Consider the following 22,874-nt stretch of genomic DNA (forward strand, 5'->3'; position numbering starts at 1 on the left):
TACATACTATAATATGTTGATAGCCATGCAAAGTTGTACTCCATATTATTTTTTATAATTTCCTTCTCATTCACTATGTAAATAAGGAAACATTTGGTGACATTTTTATTGGTTATCTGAAGTATGCATACGTATACAGTAAAACCTCAGAGATACAAACACCTTGGGAATGGAGGTGGTTCATAATTCTGAAATGTTCCTAACTCTGAACAAAACATTATGGTTGTTCATTCCAAAGTTTACAACTGAACATTGACTCAATATAGCTTTGAAACTTTATTATGCAGAAGAAAAATGCTGCTTTCCCTTTATTTTTTAGTAGTTTATGTTTAACACAGTACTGTACTTGCTTTTTTATGGGGGGCGGGGGGTCTCTGCTGCTGCCTGATTATGTATTTCTGGTTCCAAAGGAGATGTGTGGTTGACTGGTCAGTTTGTAACTCTAGTGTTCATAACTGAGGTTATACTATAAATGTAATATGGCCTTTAAACAAGCCCCTAACCTCACCAACCTCATTGCCAGAAGCAAGCTCCCCACAGACCAGGACACACCAACTCAAAGTGGCACCACACTCTGCCAGTAGATGTACAATAGGTGTAAAACCTGAAGACATATTTCCACAGCTATGATGATCAATACCTCCCACAACACACCTTTCAAGATCCTATACATGCCTATCACAACCTGTGGTGGACCTCATCCAGTGTATCAAAAGCCCCAAAAACAAGTGTGTGGGTGAAATCTGACAATTACTACACTCTCAAATGAACTCATAGAAAAATGATAAAAGACAAAAACAACATATCACCCATGGGCAAACACTTTTCACAAAGCGATCACTTCATCTCTGACCCATTACTTCTCGTCCTCAAAGGAAACCTGCACAACTCCTTCAAAAGACAAGTTGGGGAACTTAAATTCATAACTTTGCTGGACACTAAAAATCATAGTCTCAACAAAGACACCATGATTTCATAGCTCATTACAATAATTGTAACCCACTAACCCTTGTTTGGTCCTATGAATGCAGAGGTGTTACTTGCCCACTTCATTTTAACTGGTTTCTTGCAATGTGTTTAACCCTTTATGTTTAACATGCTGTCCCACCATGTACTTAGCTGAGACACTCTGGTTACTTTTTGCAGACCTAAAAAGCAGCTCTATGAAGCCTGAAAGCTTGTCCCTTCCACCAACAGAAGTTGGTCCAATAAAAGATATTACCTCACCAACCTTAATTTTGGCATTTCCTAACTTCTTAGTGTTTGGCTTGGCAACCTTAAAAAAAACCTTATAGTAAAAGAATATTATGTAGTTTATTATTTATATTGCTGCAGCACTTACAGGACCAAGTCCTGTTTTGCTAGGCACTGTACAAATATTTCAGAAACAGATTATCCCTGCGTTGAATGGCTTACTCTAAGAGTCTAAGTAATAAAACTCATGATTTGAAGAAGGGTATGAGACAGGTATCGGCAACCTTTGGCCCGCGGCCCATCAGAGTAAGCCCCCCGGCGGGCCAGGCTGGTTTGTTTACCTGCTGCGTCCGCAGGTTCGGCCAATCACAGTTTGCTGCTCTATGCCAATGGGGGCTGCAGCAAGCGGTGCAGGCCGAGGGATGTGCTGGCTGCTGCTTCCCGCAGCCCCCATTGGCCTGGAGTGGCAAACCGCGGCTAGTGGGAGTTGCGATCAGCTGAACCTGTGGACATGGCAAGTAAACAAAACGTTCCGGCATGCCAGGGGGGCATACCCTGGCGGGCTGCGTGCCAAAAGTTGCCAATCCCTGGTATGAGATGTTATCTACAGTAGTGAAACTTGTGGTTCAGTGATAGTAACATGAAGTAGCTGCCAGATATCACTGTTACGGTGTTGATGTGTTTTAGTGAAGAAAAGTGGATATCTATTGTCATAACCACAATTTTTGGCTTATTTTAATTGGCCCATCAGGCTGTAACATCAGTAATAGCCACTAGATGCCACTGTTGTTACATGAACAAATTTTCTTGACAATAGAAATCTTGAACCAAAAATCATTGAATACAAAACAAAATGCTGTATTTCTAATAGAAACATCAAATCATACGCTGGTGTATTTCAGACAGATAGAAGTTTTATAATGTAAAATATTGATATTTTTAACTTTAACAAGCATGTATTTGCTAAAATAAAACTATGTTTAAAGTTTTCTTCTGACAAAGGAAGTACTTTGAAATAAAAATGTAGGGGTTATGTGTACACTCCAGTCACATTAAAATTCTTCCACATTGTTTATCTGTCAACATTTTAAAAAATGTTTCAAGTTTCATGTTAAAGACACTGTAGCTCTTGTAAAACTCCTAAATACCTTAGCTCCTAAATACCTTAATTCTGCAAAATTTTAAGTGCATGCATAACACTACTTCCGTGAGTAGTTCTGCTGAAGTCAATTGGACTTCATAGATGAGTCAAATTGTGAACAAGCTTCAGTATTTGCAGGATCAGGACTTAGCAATTGGGGTTCTAGTTTGGTCCATTATAGACACAGATCCTACTGTATTCAAATGTGGGTTTGGATTTCAAAGAACCCCGCAAAACTGGAGTGTTTTATTTCAGAATTCTCAACTCCAGAGTTTACCATTAAGAGTGAAGCAACTGTCAGTCACAAATGTATACAAATATGGTTAGGAAATCTTGTGTATTTAATAGATTAAATCTATGGTGTATGAAATAAATATCTACAGTATTGCAACAACTTTTAAGAACTTGTCATTGAAGTAAATCCCATCGATTACAAACATATTCTTCAATTCCTGTTTTGTGAAGTAAAAATCTTCTGAGACATTCTTATAGTGAAGTTGCTGAGTATGGATAGTGGTTGATTTTTTAATCTCACAACAGACTAATTATTTATTAAATAACATGTTCTATCTAGATTGTAATCTACTCTGTTTAAGCGTAACAGTTCAGTATGGCCCTTCTTTTCTATCCATAACTCAGAATACCCTGACTTACTGGCCTGACACTTAAGATTTTTTTTTCTGTCCTCTTCACATATGTCCTGAATTACTCCAGTAAGCAGTTTTCATTCTTTTACTTAGGGCTTATCTACATGGAGACTTGGGGCATGTCTACACAGCCCTGCAGTTCAAGCTCTGAGGGTGTGAAGAGCAGTGGGCACCAGAGTGCTGTGCTGTAACTTCCCTGTGTAGAGGCTGTGGGCACAAACTTAAAGGTTTCTCATTCGCATTAATATAATCCTATCTGAAGAGGATTAAAAAATCACAACTGATTTTCATATTTAAATTTGGCTCATTCCTATTTTAACAATCCTTTCAAACAGACATAAAAAACCCTCCAAATAGCAACACTCTTCCCCCAACTTACTTACTTTATAGATAAGGGTGCATTTATTCCCTCAACAAGAATTAACAACACATATATGTAGCAGAACCTGAGAGTTACGAACACCTCGGGAACGGAGGTGGTTCGTAACTCTGAACAAAATTTTATGGTTGTTCATTCCAATGTTTACACAGCTTTGAAACCCGTACTATGCAGAAGAAAAATGCTGCTTTTAACCATCTTAATTTAAATGAAAAAAGCACAGAAACAGTTTCTTTACCTTGTCAAATCCTTTTTTTAAACTTTCCCTGTTTTTTTAGTAGTTTACATTTAACACAGTAATGTATTATCTTTGCTTTATTATTTTTGTCTTTGCTGCTACCTGATTGTGTACTTCTGGTTCCAGATGAAGTGTGTGGTTGACCAGTCAGTTTATAACTCTGAGGTTCTACTGTAATATCTTTATGAGGGAATTTCAATAAAAAGTCAGCATTAGAAAAGTAAATACACATTAGTACTGAAAATACAAGCATGCTTACCAACCAAAGACATCTACTATTTACTTGCCAAGAGGTTATACATCTATTTTGCTAGTTATAGAAAACTAAAAACAAGAATCCAGTCAGGCTTCTTTACAAGATGATCCTTTGTTAGTCATAACCTAAAGTAAGTTAAGAACAACAAAAACAAATGAATATTATATACTATGCACACTGAGTTCTAGCATTTGATCCTAATTATGAGAGGTCTTATGAAGTTTAGTTTATAAAGTGTAATTAAAAAGATGTAATAGTAGCACTAACTAAGAGACCTATTATGACTGATTGAATTTTGCAAACTAGCAGGTAAATAAGCAATAAAAAAGGAAGGACAATAAATATCAATATAATTGGAACAGCCTAGTTTGGACTCAATTATTTATTAAATAACACAAACAAAAACACCACAACACTGTTAAATTACAGTTGACCTTGCTACGTGCAACACCATAAAAGATGAGTACGGTAACCATGCCCCAGAGCTGCGATCATGTCTCCTGCCTTCCTCCCTAGCTGAACCGCCTCCGGCTTAACCTCGCTGAGGGGCAGCCCCTAAAGAACTGGTCGGATCATGCTCGGGCCGTCCGGCGGCTCAGCCAGGGCGGGGCCTCCGGCCGGCGGAAGGGGCGGAGCTTCGGGCGGAAGGGGCGGGGCTAATCTCCCGCTGCTGGCGCTGCCCGGGTAGAGGAGTGGGGGGCGGGCGGAGGAGCCGGGCGGACAAGGGGTCCGCTCGGCGCCTGGCCAGAGGGATGGAGGCGGCGTGGCGCCAGGCCGGCCGGGGCAGGGGGCGAGCCCGGGCCAGCGGCCAGGCCGGGATCGGGCTCTGTGCCCGCGGGGGAGCTAGCGGCGGCGCCGATCGGCCCGGGTCCGGCCGGGGGAGAGGAGGCGGCGGCGGCGGCACTACCTGTATCCCGCTCACCGGCAGCAGCAGCTCCCTGGGAGCCAGAGGTGAGTATCCTCCCGGGGCGGCGCAGCCGGGGGAGGCAGACGCCGGGCTGGACTCTCCGGCAGGCTCCACGGGGCGCCCTGAGCCGCTGGCGGCCCCCGCTTGTAGGGCAGCAGCAACATTGGCCGGCTGGGGCCAACGCAGAGGGGCTTCGTTAATAGTGGGGGGCGCAGCCTGAAGCCCCAGCCACGCAAGCCAGAGGTACCCGACAGCCCAGGGCTGTGGGTCGGGAGGCCTGAGTTAATTCCCGGCGCTGCCGGGGTGTCTCTCTGCCTTGCCCGCGCTGGTGAGCCTCCGCTCCCCTGAGTGGCGCTGTTGATTTCCCACCCTTCTGTGCGAGGGTCACAGCCTGCACCCTTGTAGTGATCGTTCCCAAACACGTAAGACATTGCAGCCAGCGAAGTCTAGTCTTCCCTCTGGTGGGGCTGCTCACCTGAATACGTGCTCCCCAGTGTGGGCAAGGGCCCCATAATCTGGCCCCTAGTTTCTGCCGCCGTTTCCTATTCGTAAAATGGAGATTATCAGTATCTCACAGGAGTATTGTGAATATACATTCTCTGTTTGTGAAATACTGAGCTGCTATGTTGATGAGGGGCATGGAAAAATTTGTAAATAAATATTTAACCCCTTAAGCTTAACAATCTGCTTTACCTTGTATTTAGCTGTGACACTCTGGTTACTTTCTCCAGACATGAATAAAAGCTCTGTGAATCTCAAAAAGTTGTTTCTTCTATCAATAGAAATTAGTCCAATAAAACACATTGCCTCACCCACCTTCTCTTTATTAGTAAACTCCTCTTTATTTACAGCAAGCTGAGTTAGGTCATGGTATAGTCTCCCAAGGAGACTAGTTTGTGATTTTATTAGTATTCATTTATATTATTGTAGTGCTTGGGAGCCCTAGTCATGGGCCAGGATTCCATTGTACTAGGTGCTATACAAACACAGAGCAGAAAGATGGTGCCTGCCCCAAAGAGATTACAATTTAAATATAAGTTAAGAGATAATAGATGGATACAGACAGTGGGGGGAGTACATATGAGCAGTGAAACAGTATTGGTTGACAGGATGGGCAGTGGGCTCAGTATATCAGCAGCCTAACTATTACCAAGCTTTTTGTATGCATCATGGCAGATGAGAGTTATGAAGGTGGATATGAGGTAGCTTTGCAGACAGTTATGGGGACCTAAGTTCCCTCTAAGCTGCACGGCCATGCAGCTGCCTATTAAGCCCTGTGCAGGGGTTCAGGGCTGCCAAGGGGAGAGGCGCTTCTCCCCCAGCATAGACATGCTGCGGCAGTGAGAGAGAGCTGGGGGAGGGGTCCTCTCTTCCCCACTGTAGCCCCTGGGCAGCCTACACCCCAAACCCCTCATCCCTGGCCCCACCCCAGAGCCCTCATCGCCAGCTGGAGCCCTCATTCTCTTGCACCCTGAGCCCCTCTCTCACACTCCGAACCCCTCAGCCCCAGCCCCACCACATGAATTTTATGTGCACCAATATGGAAGTGATGTGTGTCACATCACTTCCATATTGGTGCATATAACAAAATTCATTCCATACATGCATGGGAAAAATGAGAGGGACCACTGATGTGGACATCCTCCCAAGCGAGAAAGTATGGGGAAAGTATGGAAGTTCTTGTTTGAAAATTTAACAAGTGCCTGATGGAGGCTGGTATCATCGGTTGATCAAAGTTAAGAATCAACCTTTTGATACCAAATAAGGGATTAGTAGGGTAGGGATAGGTTGTGATGGGCTTTGAAAATGAAAGCAGGTAGTTTCTTTGCAGTAAAAAAGGGTGACCCAGTGGAGAGATGCAAAGACAAAGAGATGACATGGTCAAAGCAATGGGCTAGGAAAATTAACTTTGTAGTAGCATTCTGAATGAATATAAGTGGCGCAAGATTGGAGAGAGACTAATAGTCTTAATAAATGCGAAGGAAGGAAGTAAGACTTTGCAGTAGAGTCCCAGCTGCAGATCCAGTCTCCTGCTACATCATACTTGGTAGTCTAACAAATTATCTGTTAAAATGACCATATGGAGGCTACTTAATGTTGTCAAATGAAGTGGTGGCATGGATCCATTACTGCAGTAGCGATGCAATGGACTGGTGAGAGAGCCCCAAAAGTCACAATTGTCAAAGTAATAAACAATTAAATGTACCTCCAAAGTTTCCGCAAAATAGCACAGATGCACTGTTACAAACAGTTGTGAAATTTTATGTGCCTGACCCAACAAAAAGGAATAGTGTTTTTAATAGCCTTTAGGTAAAGCAGCAGTATGTACTGTCTAGCCAGCATACTTTGATAGGATGTGTGTGTTTGGTTAGATTAATATTTCTTTTGAAATAGTGATACTGGTGCATCAAATGCAATTAAGTACTACCAAAACTGAACATTCATGCTGATGCACAGTATTTGGGGGGGGAGGGGAAGCCATATTTACTTGTCCTGCATTAGAAACACTAAAATGCTGAACTGGCTGTAAGGAGAGAATACTTACTGAGAACATTAAGTTTAAAAAAAACTAAAAAGGACAGTGGAGTCTTCAGAATTTAATATGGTATTAAAATTAATGTATTTTTTATACAGAATTATCTTCTCAGAAGAAATTTGATGAAATTAAGAAGGCTAATCAAGAGGCAGCAAAAAAGCTTGTTGAAGACCAGTTTAGTTCCTCTTCTGAAGAAGATGAAGATAGCGAAGGAAAACATGGAAAGATAATGGCCAAAACATTCACAACTTATACTAATCAAACTGGTAAAATATTTTAATATATTGACATCTCTGTTTGTAGCATAAAAAAATTGGCAGCATTGCACGATCATCTTATATTTAAAAGCTTTGATAATTAGAGATAGATAATTCTGATATTGTAATGTTCTTAACATATGATGTTAAATACTTAATTTTCTGTGGTGGTCAAGATTGGTAGAAGATTTGTCACAGGGTATCTCTGTCACTACCTGGTGTGCTATGCTGTCTAGAATGTTTGTGTCACCTCACAGTTACAAACGCTCCCAGGCTGTTTTCCTTTCACTACATGTATCTTTTATTCCTCTGCTTTTTTTAAATGCACAGAATATCACACAGGTATTGTGTAGCAGAAGTTTTCAATATAGCCTCCCTCCTTAGTACAGCTCACTCTCTGAGCTTCCCTTCTGAGCTTACCCTTGTTTCCTGTTCCTTCTATTTATATCCTCCCAATGATGATGTCAGCCCAGTATTACCACCCAGGTGCTCATAATCCCACAACAGAAAGTGTTTAATTGTTCACAGCTGAGCTTGCAGCAGACTTCATACTGCAGCAATTGATAAGGATGCTGCTGCTAGCACCTTATCACAGTTGCATATGCCACTTATACACCAGGCCAGCTAGTTGAGGAGAAAAGCTGGCTGATTAGGCAAAGGGGAAGAAAAGTCTCAGGTTTGCAAAACAAGGCTTCAGAACTGTGTGGTTTTTCATTGGTTTGTATTGTGTGGTTTTTCATTGGTTTGTATTGTGTGGTTTTTCATTGGTTTGTATTGTTTTGTTTTTGGAGAGAGAATAAATGCCTACATGTATCCTAACTCCTTATGCTGAATTGTTATAGCCCTGCAACTTGGGTAAGCTAGTCCCATGCATGGGAGATGTAGCATCTGGACCTTTCCGGTTCTTTAGTTCTTTCATGTCTACATTTTTGTTTTATTTGGTGGGGCAAGGGAAGTGGAATGGTAGTGGTGGAAGAGCTCCTGAAAATTTAAGGAGAGGAGATGACAGGAGTAACAGAGCAGAACTGGTCAGGCAGGGCTGTGTTTGGACTGGTAGGGTATGGATAGGTAGCAGCTGAGGAGTGGGAAGTGTGCCTTCTGAGGCAGAAGTTAGCAAGGGGAGATGGGAGTAGCAACTTTGGTATACTTGCCACTACTTGATGGGGGGAAGAAGTGATCTGGTGAGATGCAGGTGAGGAAGAGGGCTGCAGGATTTAGCCATTTGGTCCCAAGAATTGAAATGAAACTAACTAAATCCTTGTGCACCTGCTGACTATTTATACTCAATTATATGCTGGGTGGACAGACTTGCAATCTTGATTAGTGTGATTTTTTTTTTTCCTTTCCTCTTCTAAGCTCAATAAGACTCTAACGTGACATTTTCTTTGACTTGTGCTTGGAAATAATGCTACACAAATGAACATTTGATTATCTTTAAACGTGAGTGCTCATCTTTGGGTGCTCAGATATAAATAGAGGATCAAACACTGTTAATGGTCTTACAAGAAGGCTTTGTTTTTTGTGTATTAAAGATGGAGATGCAAGTGAACTAGAACGTACAAGACAATATGTGAATGAAGCATTTCAGTCTGGGGCTTTGACATGCTTGATTTGCATTGCTTCAGTTAAGAGAAACCAAGCTGTAAGTATTTTACAATAGTCTTCAAGGTATTAACCAGCTAAATTGCTTTTTATTAATATGTATCAAGCAAATGTTAAATATTTAAGTATGAACACTTGCCTGACTTATTGGAGTGTTGAGGATTAATATGAAAGTTTCTAGGAGTGCTAAATACTACATAAAAATTATAGTTCACTTTCAGCTGTCATGTTTGTGCAGTATCAAAGCTTGTACATACATAACTTGAAATCGTAGTGGTGAATTTTGGTTTTTGTTCTGTGAGGTTCCTGTCAAACCTGTGGTCATGGTAAGTAAGCTTGACATAATTTGATTTTTATTTTAATATAATTTTGATGGATAATATCAATATTTTTAACTATTTACATTTTCACAGTTGTAGGAAATTAGGGGAGGGGAGTCAGACATTTAGCTAATAACATTGAGATTCAAAAAGGTAAAGCTTTATTACTGTTAAAATACAAATTGTCAATATGTCAAAACATACAAAATAAATAGCTTTAAAAGTTTTCAGGAGGTACATTTCTTAAATTTGTAAATTTTTGATTACTATCTAGGGAAATATTTTTTTCATTGATTTGTGTGTATAAAGAGAAATTTATTTGATATTTATCAATAAAAACTTAGGCCTTTCAGGCCTAATTAGAAGGATCACATTTTTAAATTTTAGAAAGTCACAGATACAAAAAGCAGCAGCAATAGGGCCTACACTTCAAAAGGATACGGTTGTTGAATCTTGGTTAAGATATTGTTACAGTCCGCAATAGGGGAGTATCACAGTTGGATCATATAGTAAGGGGAACCAAAATTAAGCTACAGTATTGCAGAATGGGTCAGTAAGGTACAATGAGAGAAGAATGTGGGATTTTGCTTGTCTGGGTTTTGAGATCTGCATGATTGAATAAATATAGCCAAAATGACTTCACGTCTCCTGACCCACGTCTTTTTCATTTCATGCAGCCACATTTTTCCATAACCCAACATATCTCAAGCCAAATTTTACTCCCACTGAAGTCAGTGGAAAACTCCATTTAATTCAATAGGTACATGATTGGGCCCATCATACTTCACTGTAGTAAATATTGTAAGGGGAAACAGACTGGCTATGCCCTTGGTTTGCAATAACAAATCTTGCTGCAAAAGAGGTAGTGTGCAGAAAAACTTTCCTTTTTTTTTTTAAATGGTGGATAGTGTCAAGGCCAGGTTTTTTGAGGTTTTTTTTAATTATTTTTTTAATTTGATTTGTCCTGTGACAGTTGACTTGACTTATGAGTAGACCTAAAATCATTTGGAAACTTAAATGAAAGTTGTTTGTGTTTTGTTGTTTTTCATTTTTTTTAAATCAACACATTGTTACTCATCTTGGATCCTTAACTGTTTTTTCCATTGAGTATTTTAATTCAAATTTAGTAAACCTGTCAACTGTTTATAAATGTTAGTTTTGGAAATGAGCAATTGAGCTGTTAGTAACTTTTAGTGGGTCTGGGGTAACACACTTTTGACGTTGTCAGAAGATTGGAAATGTTTTCTCTCTTGCTTTTCACAAGCTAAACATAAAATAACCTGCTTCCATTTTAAAATGTCCAAGGGTAAATCCAGAGAAAAAGGAAATTCAGACTTAAATCTTCAGCTGTTTCACTTACCCCATTATGTCTGGTTCCTGCAACACACTGAATCTTTTAAGGTGTCTATGGAGATCATGGTAGTGAGCCTCCCATTCTGGGATGACGGACTCAGGTTTGTAGGGCTCATGCTACCGTGCTAAAAATACCATTGCAGCTTAGGCTCTGATGCACAAGATTTGCATACATGCAGCTTAGGCTCTGAGCCCTGGGGAGGGGGGTAGACTTCAGACCTAGAGCTCCAGCCCAAGCCATGACATCAAAGTGCTGCGTACACAGTTGGTTTTGTTTTGTTTTTTTAAGCACAGTAGAGCAAGCCTGGACTGGGAGACTTTCTGCCATGGGCTGTGTAGACATACCCTAAAGGGCGTCACATCATAAGTTAGACTATAAACTTGCAAACAAGGACATTTTAACTTAAAGGGCTGTGACATAGGTGTGTACAGACTTGCCTTCCTGGGGCATTGCACAAGATTTGCATACATACATACTTATGTTCACAGACCCTGATTCACATTTATGCACTGGAGGCTGTGTGCCTAAATTGGATGTATTTTTGTATATTTTTGCTTATAATATTGCTTTGAGATAATTTTCATAGTAATCTTTCAAATATCAGACTGACGGTACAAATTTATTCACCATTGAGGTGTTTTCATAACACCTTTTATGTGTTTATCCTGTTTGCAGGTTTCCAGTTACCTCTTTTAGACAGAGTATATTCCTTCACCACTCACCTTCTATTTCATCTTGTAGTGAAATCATAAAGCTACATTTATTCTATTTCACTTGATTCTCAACTGACGTACTGAGCATACGATAATGATTTCGCTTCAGGATCAGCAAAGAAAGACAGCCAGGAGCAAGAACGTACAACTTCAGTTATGGCAAGGAGAGCACAGAAGGAGACTGGCCGCAATAAATTACTAGATTTTTTTTTTTTTTTTTAAGTTTGTCAGTTATGAAAGTACCTGCTTTAAAAGGGACACTACATTTAAACTGACACTTCTGCATGAGTCTTTGGTTTATTATTGTTGCACGTAACACCTAAGATTAGAGAGGTAAAAAATGTTTTACTATTTCTTTTGTGTAATTAGGCCCACATAAGCAACAGGAAAAACTTACACAGCAATAGAAGAGAGAACAACATTTTACAACAGTATGAAGCTGTAGTAGTAAAATCATCAAAATTGGCAGGTGAATACAGGAATACGGCTCTATGAAACTAGTTTTACCTTTTTTTTTTTTAATTGAATAGATTTAAAGTTGGTATCCCTTTTAGACACTGTTTTTTTTTTCATTCATTTAATCAGAAGCAAGCCTAATAGGTGCTAGTCATTTCTTTTATGTTTATCTTTTAGGTCTGGAGCTGTTCTGGATGTTTCTGTATATTTCACATGCCATGTATCCAAAAGTGGGCTAAGGACAGCCTTTTTCTTATATCTTCTCCCTTGACAGATGATGATTTTGGGAAGAAAGATTATCCATGGCCTTGGTAAGCTTTGCATGTTACATTTAAAAAGATGCCTTGATTGAGGAGTAAGTGAGAACTGACTCACTTTAAAAAGTAACAGTACTTGTAACTGGAAAATGTGTACTCCATACTTGCTTTCACATTGTTCTGTGAATTTGTTTGAAGTTCACACTGGCACAGTTTGTGATTAGGAAGCATTAAAAAAAAAATCACTGCATTGAAATTTCAACTTGTGAAGACAGTAACTTGACTGTTGTACAGATATCATGTTTTGCTCTCAGTTAAAATGTGGTTTTGATGGGTTTCCCCCCTGGTGTACCTCCTGGAACTGGAGTACCACTAAGCCTTCCTGACCCACCAGTCTGGGTTCCTTTTTGCACTGTATTGCTGTGACAAGCTGCAAAGCCCTCTCCAGCCTGCACTTTCACCTGCATACACAGATAGGGACACACCCAGCTCCTGTTACGCAACGGCTCTTTGACCGGCCCTTGCATGGGAAGGCTACAGCTAGGGAAACTACCAGCTTCTCAAGCATGCACCGACTCTGGAGTATAAACCCAAAATTCTAGCATCTTGCGCTGCACAGGGAGCTGTACAGCAAAACTCATAAAATTCACTCTCTCCCTCTATGTGGAGAGGAATATGCAACAGCTTTTTGCCCTTGAGTTATGATTTCCACACATTGTTTTAGATAAAGCAAAAATAAGTTTAACTACAAAAGAGAGATTTTAAGCAACTTAAAAAAAAACCCCTGTGATTAAGCATAATAAAATACCATCTATTTAAATATTTTTGGATGTTTCCTACATTTTCACATATAGATTTCAATTAAAACACAAAATACAAAGTATACAGTACTTGCTTTATATTTTTGATAAAATATATTGACCAATCATTCTCACAGATCTTGGGAGACAGGCCAGTCCTTGCTTACAGACAGCCCCCCAACCTGAAGCAAATACTCACCAGCAACCACACAACAAAACCACTAAACCAGGAAGCTATCCTTGCAACAAAGCCCGTTGCCCACTGTGTCCACATATCTATTCAGGGGACACCATCATAGGGCCTAATCACATCAGCCACACTGTCAGAGGCTCGTTCATTTGCACATCTACCAAGTGATATATGCCGCCATGTACATTGGCCAAACTGGACAGTCTCTATGTAAAAGAATAAATGGACACATATCAGACGTCAAGAATTATAACATCCAAAAACCAGTTGGAGAACACTTCAATCTCTTTGGTCACTCGGCAATTCTTCAACAAAAAAACTTCAAAAACAGACTCTGAGAGACTGCTGCATTGGAATTAATTTGCAAACTGGATACAATTAACTTAGGCTTGAATAAAGACTGGGAGTGGATGGGTCATTACACAAAGTAAAACTCTTTACCCATGTTTATTCTCTCCTCTTTCCTCCTCCTCCTCCCCTATTCCTCACATGTTCTTGTCAACTGCTGGAAATGGCCCACCTTGATTATCACTACAAAAGGTTCCCCCCGCCGCTCTCCTGCTGGTAATAGCTCACCTTACCTGATCACTCTTGTTACAGTGTGTATGGTAACACCCATTGTTCCATGTTCTCTGTGTATATAAAATCTCCCCACTGTATGCATCTGATGAAGTGATCTGTAGCTCACAAAAGCTTATGCTTAGATAAATTTGTTGGTCTCTCAGGTGCCACAAGTACCGCTTTTCTTTTTGCGGATACAGACTAACACGGCTGCTACTCTGAAACCAAGTATTTGCACTGTAAAAAAACAAAAGAAATAGTATTTTTCAATTCACCTAATACAAGTAGTGTAGTGCAGTCTCTTTATCATGAAAGTTGAACTTAAATGTAGAATTATGTACAAAAAAATCTGCATTCAAAACCAAAACAAATAGAGCCTACAAGTCCACTCATTCCTGCTTCTTGTTCAGCCAGTCACTCAGACAAACAAGTTTGTTTACACTTGTAGGAGATAATGCTGCCTGCTTCTGATTTACAATGCCATGTGAAAGTGAGAACAGGTGTTTGCATGGCACCGTTGTAGCCAGCATTGCAAGATCAGGCTTGACAAAGGTCAGGCTTGACAAAGCCCTGGCTGGGATGATTTAATTGGGGATTGGTCCTGCTTTGAGCAGAGGGTTGGACTAGATGACCTCCTGAGGTCCCTGCCAACCCTGATATTCTATGATATTTGTGTGCCAGATGCGCTAAAGGTTCATATGCCCCTTCATGCTTCAACCACCATTCCTAGAGACATGCATCCATGCTGATGACAGGTTCTGCTCATTAACCGTCCAAAGCAGTGCGGACCAACACACCTTCATTTTCGCTATCTGAGTCAGATGCCACCAGCAGAAGGTTGATTTTTTTTTTTTTTTTGTGGTTCGGGTTCTGTAGTTTCCGTATCGGACTGTTGCTCTTTTGAGACTTCTGAAAGCATGTTCCACACCTCGTCCCTCTGATTTGGAAGTCACTTCAGATTCTTAAACCTGTGGTTGAGTGCTGTAGCTATTTCTGGAAATCTCACATTGGTACCTTCTTTGCATTTTGTCAAATCTGCAGTGAAAGTGTTCTTAAAATGAACATGTGCTGGGTCATCATCCAAGACTGCTATAACATGAAATACATGGCAGAATGTGGGTAAAACAGAGCAGGGGAAGACAATTCTCCCCCATGTAGTTCAGTCACAAATTTCATTAATGCATTTTTTTAATGAGCGTCAACAGCTACACATTTTTAGCATAAATACCTTGCAGTGCCAGCTACAACAGTGCCATGAGAATGCCTGTTCTCACTTTCTGGTGACGTTGTAAATAAGAGGGCTGCATTATCTCCTGTAAATGTAAACCAACATGTTTGTCTTAGCGATTGGCTGAACAAGAAGGAGGACTGAGTGGACTTGCAGGCTCTGAAGTTTTACATTGTTTTGCTTTTGAGTGTAGTTATGTAACGAAAAAAATTTATAAATTTGTAAGTTGCACTTTCACAACAGAGATTGCACTGTAGTACTGGTATGAGGTGAATTGAAAAATACTATCTTTATCGTTTCTACAGTGCAAATATTTCTAATAAAAACAATATACACTTTGATTTCAATTACAACACAGTACAATATATGTGAAAATGTAGAAAAACATCCAAAGTATTTAATAAATTTCAATTGGTATTCTGTTTAACAGTGCAGTTAAAACTGTGATTAAAACTGTGATTAATCGCGATTAATTTTTTTCATTAATCGCATGAGTTAGCTGCGATTAATCGACAGCCCTAATTTTAAGTGATTATAAGGGATAGCAAACAGATCAAAGCTGATTTTCTAGTCAATAAACAACACAAACTAAGCTTAATATACTAAATAGATTGCATATGAATAGCAGATTCTCACTGTAAGAGATGATAGAAGCAGGCTGCAGATTCTTAGGGAGCAAGTTGCGCTTGCTTACAGCTTGGAATCCCCAGGTGTTCTATTCACAGGCCAAAAATCCCTTTAGCCTGGCTCCAGCACTTCCATCAGTTCAGTCTTTGTTCCTCAGGTATTTCCAGGAATCTTCTTGTGTGGGGAGTGAAGAACCCCAGTTGATGTCACTTCCTGCCTTATGCAAAAAGAAAAGGAGTACTTGTGGCACCTTACAGACTAACCAGTTTATTTGGGCATAAGCTTTCGTGAGCTACAGCTCACTTCATCGGATGCATACTGTGGAAAGTTTAGAAGATCTTATTTATATAGCTTTTGGATAGGGCAGGAATCCTTTGTTTCAAAGCTTGGTTCCCAGACTGGTCTGTAGGAAAACACTGATATCCCAAGATGGAGTCTAGAGACTAGAGTCTAGAGTAATGGTCTCATTACATGTCCTTGCAGGGTCCTAGCAGCCATTCTCGGAGGCTGTCTCTAGTGGTCTCAGGAAGACACGCCAAGAGGGAGATAAGCTTCTCCTAAGGCCTATTGTTTTCCTAATGGCCTATTCCCCACCCACTGGCTAGACTGAAAGCATCTTGTCTAATGGGAGTTTCCCAGGTGTAACTACATTTTGAAATACAGAGACATAGTCAATATTCATAACTTCAGATACAAAAATGATACAGGTATACAAATAGGATGATGATATGATAGAATCATAGAAATATAAAACTGGAAGGGACCTCAAGAGGTCATATAGTCCAGTCCCCTGCACTCAAAGCAGGACTAAGTATTGTCTAGACCATTCTTGACAAGTGTTTGTGCAACCTGCTCTTAAAAATCCCAAAGGATGGAGATTCCACAACCTCCCTAGGCAATTTATTCCAGTGCTTAACCACTCTGCCAGAAGTTTTTCCTAACGTAAAACCTTAACCGCCCTTGCTGCAATTTAAGCCCATTGCTTCTCGTCCTATCCTCAGAGGTTAAGAAGAACAATTCTTCTCCCTCCTCCTTGTAACAACCTTTTATGTACTTGAAAACTGTTATTGTGTCCCCTCTCAGTCTTCTCTTGGCCAGACTAAACAAACCCAATTTTTTCAATCTTCCCTCATAGGTCATGTTTTCTAGACCTTTAATCATTTTTGTTGCTCTTCTCTGGACTTTCTCCAATTTGTCCACATCTTTCCTGAAATGCGGCGCCCAGAACTGGACATAATACTCCAATCGAGGCCTAATCAGTGCGGAGTAGAGCGGAAGAATTATTTCTTGTCTTGCTTACAATATTCCTGCTATTATATCCCAGAATGATGTTTGCTTTTTTTGGAACTGTGTTACACTGTTGACTCATATTTAGCTTACGGTCCACTATGACCCCCAGATCCCTTTCCGCAGTACTCCTTCCTAGGCAGTCATTTCCCATTTTGTATGTGTGCAACTGATCGTCCTTCCTAAATGGAGTACTTTGCATTTGTCTTTATTGAATTTCATCCTATTTACTTAAGACGATTTCTCCAGTTTGTCCAGATCATTTTGAATTTTAATCCTATCCTCCAAGCATTTTTAATCCCTCCCATCTTGGTATCGCCTGCAAACTTTATAAGTGTACTCTCTATGCCATTATCTAAATCATTGATGAAGATATTGAACAGACCCAGAACCGATCCCTGTGGCACCACACTCGTTATGCCCTTCTACCATGACTGTGAACCACGGATAACTACTCTCTGGAAACAATTTTCCAACCAGTTATGCACCCACCTTATAGTAGCTCCATCTAGGTTGCTTTTCTGTTGTTTATGAGAAGGTCATGTGAGAGAGCATCAAAAGCCTTACTAAAATCAAGATATGCCACATCTACTGCTTCCATATTATCCACAAGGCTTGTTACTGTGTCAAAGAAAGCTAGTAGGTTGGTTTGACACTATTTGTTCTTGACAAATCCATGGTGACTGTTTACTTATCACCTCATTATCTTCTAAGTGTTTGCAAATTGATTTCTTAATTATTTGCTCCATTATCTTTCCGGGTACAGAAGTTAAGGTGACAGGTCTGTAGTTCCCTGGGTTGTCCTTATTTCCCTTTTTATAGATGGGCACTATATTTGCCCTTTTCCAGTCTTCTGGAATGTCTCCTGTCTTCCATGACTTTTCAAAGATAATTACTAATGGCTCAGATATCTCCTCAGTCAGCTACTTGAGTATTCTAGGATGCATTTTATCAGGCCCTGGTGATTTGTAGACATCTAACTTGTCTAAGTAATTTTTGACTTGTTCTTTCCCTATTTTAGACTCTGATCCTACCTCATTTTCACTGGCATTCAGTATGTTAGACGTCCAATCGCCACCAAGCTTCTTGGTGAAAACTGAAACAAAGAAGTCATTAAGCATCTCTGCTATTTCCACATTTTCTGTGATTTGTCTTTCTCCTGTCGTTGAGTGCCCAGCCTACTCTGTCCTTGGTTTTTCTCTTGCTTCTAATGTATTTGTAGAATGTTTTCTTGTTACTCTTTATGTCCCTAGCTAGTTTGATCTCATTTTGTGCCTTGGCCTTTCTAATTTTGTCCCTACGTATTTGTGTTATTTGTTTATATTCATCCTTTGTAATTTGACCGAGTTTCCACTTTTTGTAGGACTCTTTTCAGTTTTAGATCACTGAAGATCTCCTGATTAAGCCAGGGTGATCTCTTGCCATACTTCTTATCTTTCCTATGCAGTGGATAGTTTGCTCTTGTGCCCTTAATAATGTCTCTCTGAAAAACTGCCAACTGTCTTCAATTGTTTTTCTCCTTAGACTTGCTTCTCATGGGCTCTCCACAGTGGGAGGGGCTCTCGCCTCAGTGGGCTCTCCCCAGGCCAACTCCCAGTCAAACTCCCTCTGTTATTTATAGCCCTTGTGGTTGTGAATTGTCGTTGGTCCCTGAGTCTACCGATACATTTCAAGGACTGATTACAGCAAGTCCCAGCTGTAACTTGAAATCTCTTGTAGACCTATATTTTTAATGTGTTAGCATCACTAAGTTTTTATTTGAATATCTTAGGAGTCTAGTCCAATAAGAGTTCCCAGTTTTTAATGTCACTATTCGTGGTCGTATGCAGAGGAAGTAATAATTTTGTTACAGGTACTGTTTTGGAATAAAATTGTAGTATTTGGATATTACTTGAGGTGTAAAATATTATTCTCAAGGTTTGCTATACTAAATGCTCTCAAGTTTTACACTTGTTCATGGAAAAGGTATGGTGGAGCTGGGAGCCTGAAGAATTTGTCATAGTGAAATTGTGCATTTAAAAATTAGTATGTAGCAGCCACCCTGGTGTATTATAAATTTAACTATATCATTAACTAAAACAGTTGTAGAAAAGCAGTGTAGGTTGATTTTAAATCAGCAAGTAGAAAGCCTCAATTTGAATAATTGATTTTAATCAACTTTTCCATTTGTACTTCAATTATCTTCTAAAGAAAGGTGTGTTCTCATTGGTTAACATAACCATTAAAACATAGAATCATAGAAGTGTAGGACTGGAAGGGACCTCAATAGGTCAACACATTGATTTACAATTAAATAGAGCCTTTACACTATATTTCACACATCTTTTTGCTACCTAGGAGGGTACACTATAACTATATACATCTATTTAAGCAGTTACTTAGTTTAATACTTTCAGAGTCTTAATTGTACATTTTGGTATGTTAGAAAATAGTGAATGACTTATTGCTTTATTAACTTTTGGCTCATGATTTGTATCAAGCAGCATTAGGGTAGTAACTGGAATTTAATTAAACACACAACAGCATATACCATTTTATTTTTATTAAACAAAAGCTTAAATATTTTTTGGATACATGTGCTTATCAAAATATATTTCACGTTTACAACTATATGAATTTATTGACTATAGTTAAGCACTCAGTTCGGTTAATAAAACTGATTATTTCTGTTTAGCCTGGGAAGATTTTTCAAATATGCCTAAGTGGAAGTGACTGGACTGTAAATTCCTGAAATGAGACAGGCTCCTAAGTTACTTAAGCTGACCTGTTGTGCCATATTTGTAAAGCTTAACCTCAAATGTTAGATGCGTTTTCTCTGATACTTTGAGTCAAAGGCTGCTTTTCTATATAAAGTTTCTGATAGAAGCTAATTTCATCATATATTTTTTTATTTAAATGTTTTAAGAGATTATAAATTTAGGCCTTAACGTATTTTATATTACACTTATATTTTAAACAGCTTTATTTTTTAAATAAAAAAGTCTAAATAAAATGATTGTATGTATGACTTTTTTAAAAAAAAATCATACAGCTTTTTTTCAGGGTGGACAAAAATCTGTGTAGTTGATAACATCTGTGTTGCTTTGCCGAACAGAATTAGTAAAACTGTCCTTTTTCTTTTCTTGCCCATATCAGTCCAAAATGTAGGTTTGAGTACAAACGTTCTGAAACTCCCACTAGATACTACTGCTACTGTGGGAAGGTAGAAGATCCAGAGTTGGACCCATGGCTGGTACCTCACTCATGTGGCCAAGTATGTGAGAGGGAATTTAGACCTCCATGTGGACATAAGTGCCTACTGCTCTGTCACCCAGGTAAGTCCCTTCTATGCTATTGATTAACTGTTCACAATTAGTCATGAAAACTATCGTGCTTAAAATCAATTATGACACTGGACTTAAAACTTTAATAAATAGGAGAGAGTGAATATTTGTGGGAAATTGCATTATTAAAAGTTATAAGTAAAAGTTATTGAATGCTAATGAAAGGAGAATAAAATGAGTTATGGAGCTAGTGATGAAATGTTAATTTTATTGTTTCCTTTTAACCATTCTCAGGTCCTTGTCCTCCTTGCCCAAAGATGGTCACAATAGCCTGTTACTGTAAGAAGGCTAAACCAGTGCCGAGAAGGTGCAGTACCAAAGAATGGTCATGTCAGCTACCATGTGGTCGAAAACTGCCATGTGGACAGCACAGTTGTGAGAACCCTTGTCACCCAGGTAGACCTGATCTTCTTAATTGTTCAGAGAGTAGTTTTGCATTAGTTACTAAGAGTTGAAGCTTGCCTGTATGAACTAATTAAAAGGAAAAAATTATTGTAATTCTTCTCCCTCTGTCACCTCACAATTAAGTCTATATTAATCACTTATTTTTAGGAGATTGTCAGTCTTGCCCACGAGTCAGTAAACAAAGGTGTGTCTGTGGTAGACAAATAACAGAAAGACTTTGTGCATGTCCATTTTGGCAGTGTGAGCAGGTATGTTTCAGAAGTCTTTTTGTATTGTCTTTATCTTAAAGAAAATGGGCTACTTCCTATATTGGAAAATTGAAAAGTGTTACCTGTTAAGAGTTTATTATTATTTAATTTTTAAGGTACGTGGTTTTTAAACATACACACGCAAATCTAGGCAGCGGTCATTTGAAGACGGATACATTACATGGGTCCAATTCACTCTTGACATTAGTATTCACAGCTTTGACTATGTTGGAATTCTGCATGCTTATGACAGTAGTAAACTTTACTTTCAGTCCCCATCATTTTGAGTAACTTTTAGATTCTTTTGAGAGAAACTTCTGTTGCCATCTTAAGCAAGTATGAAACACAGCTTAGTATGTGCTCTAGTGCTTTGTTTATTTACTAGTAGCATCTATGAAAAGCTTAATCAATTTTCTAAGAATGATTCAATATTTGTGGCTCAGAGCTACAACTGACACTGTAGATCGTAAAAACCTTAAATTGAAGGAAAGCAAAAGATGAGCTCTCTCATAAGACAGCGCAGAACCTCTGATTTTAATTTGTAGCTTAAGTCTACTTTCAAAGCTCAAGGAAAAAACTCCCTTCTCCTTCACAATCCCATTGGGTTTTGCGTCCTTTTATCTTGTTAAATTGCTCACTGTCAGCTGTTGAGGTATTATAGTTTTATTTTTTCTTTAAGGTATGTGGGAGAACTTTGCCTTGTGGTAATCACACATGTGAACAAGTTTGTCACTCTGGTCCCTGTGGCGAATGTCCTCGATCTGGGAAAAGGCCCTGTCCGTGTGAGAAATCAAGTAAGGATTTTTTTTCTCTCATTGAAGCACATCTGTTTGCTGTAATAGGATTCAAACATTCCCCAACTAGTATGAATTTACAGGAGAATGTTGTAGCTCAGGTTTATAAATGTTTTTTACGTAGTGATGGTCAACTGCTTACTTCTGCAGTGCAGTTACTTAGCAGGTTCCAATAAGCAATGAAAGCTGCAAGTTTTATGTAACTTTCTTGCTTGATTCTTTACAAGTTTGATATTACTTAATTTAAATATGATTTTATGATAGAGGTACTAACTTAATTCAATATATTTGTATATATTTTCTGTAGAGTTTCTTTAAAAATGAGAGGGTGAAGCTAGAAAATACAAGTCAAATTGTCAACTGCATATCTAGATGTATCTTTGTGTGTTTTCTTTAGTACATGTGCTGTCTTTTTTCTTTTAGTGTTTTTTTTGCCCTGTACGGAAGATGTACCTACTTGTGGAGATAGTTGTGACAAAGTTCTTGAATGTGGAATCCATAGGTGTTCGCAGCGTTGTCATCGAGGTCCCTGTGAAATTTGTAGACAGGTTAGTTTTAATCTCTTCCAGCATGTGGCTTTTAAATACTTTGTAACTCTAATAAAGGTTTTTTGCCTCCTAAGAATCTGGCATATCTGTCACTAAAAGCACCCATCTAAGACAAGATTCTTGGGGTAAATGTGTTCAGAAAAATGCATTACACCCTGTCTTGACCTAACCAGTTTCTAAAGGCCATGTTAAAGGCAAGTTTGAACTGGTAGTTGAGCAAACTTAACTGGAAGTCCCTGTGTGGGTAATGCACATCTTCCACCATAAGAAAAGGAATATAGGCTACTAACATTGCTAAAGTGATGCTGAGAACTTTTTTAAGCCAAAATTTTAAAATATGTGGGTGGCGAAAAGGCTTTATTATTTGTAAGTTTCCAGTATTGAATTCTTTTTTTAAGGTATTCCCTGGGAGTGTGTTAACCCAAATAAAATTTTTCACAAGACATGAGAATGTAGAAGTCAAACTGACTTCTTATTTTTTTAGTCCAAGCTGAGTTAAATGTGAAAAACGAGCTGCATAAAAGACACAAGTTAATAAAATGAATTTTTTTTAAAACTAGCTATTCATAATAGTAAAGTTTTAATTAACATGACCGAGGGGAAGGA

General features: G+C 39.1%; 1 protein-coding gene across 3 annotated transcripts in view; it reads left to right on the plus strand.

Annotated features, from left to right (window-relative positions):
* The first annotated feature begins 4,585 nt into the window (after positions 1 to 4,585).
* Positions 4,586 to 22,874, plus strand: part of NFXL1 (nuclear transcription factor, X-box binding like 1) — an 86,897-nt gene continuing 68,608 nt past the window's right edge. For all 3 annotated transcript variants that reach the window (XR_013345986.1, XR_013345987.1, XM_077815691.1), the window contains exons 1-9: positions 4,586 to 4,806; positions 7,397 to 7,564; positions 9,088 to 9,197; positions 12,178 to 12,311; positions 20,086 to 20,264; positions 20,508 to 20,669; positions 20,826 to 20,926; positions 21,606 to 21,720; positions 22,144 to 22,268. Coding sequence is in view for 1 of the 3 variants with exons in the window: in XM_077815691.1 (XP_077671817.1) it covers positions 4,608 to 4,806; positions 7,397 to 7,564; positions 9,088 to 9,197; positions 12,178 to 12,311; positions 20,086 to 20,264; positions 20,508 to 20,669; positions 20,826 to 20,926; positions 21,606 to 21,720; positions 22,144 to 22,268 (1,293 nt within the window). In the remaining 2 variants the exon portion in view is untranslated. The remainder of the gene's footprint in view (positions 4,807 to 7,396; positions 7,565 to 9,087; positions 9,198 to 12,177; positions 12,312 to 20,085; positions 20,265 to 20,507; positions 20,670 to 20,825; positions 20,927 to 21,605; positions 21,721 to 22,143; positions 22,269 to 22,874) is intronic.

The sequence above is a fragment of the Eretmochelys imbricata genome, chromosome 4, assembly GCF_965152235.1.
Source record: "Eretmochelys imbricata isolate rEreImb1 chromosome 4, rEreImb1.hap1, whole genome shotgun sequence".
NCBI classification, from domain to species: Eukaryota; Metazoa; Chordata; order Testudines; family Cheloniidae; genus Eretmochelys; species Eretmochelys imbricata.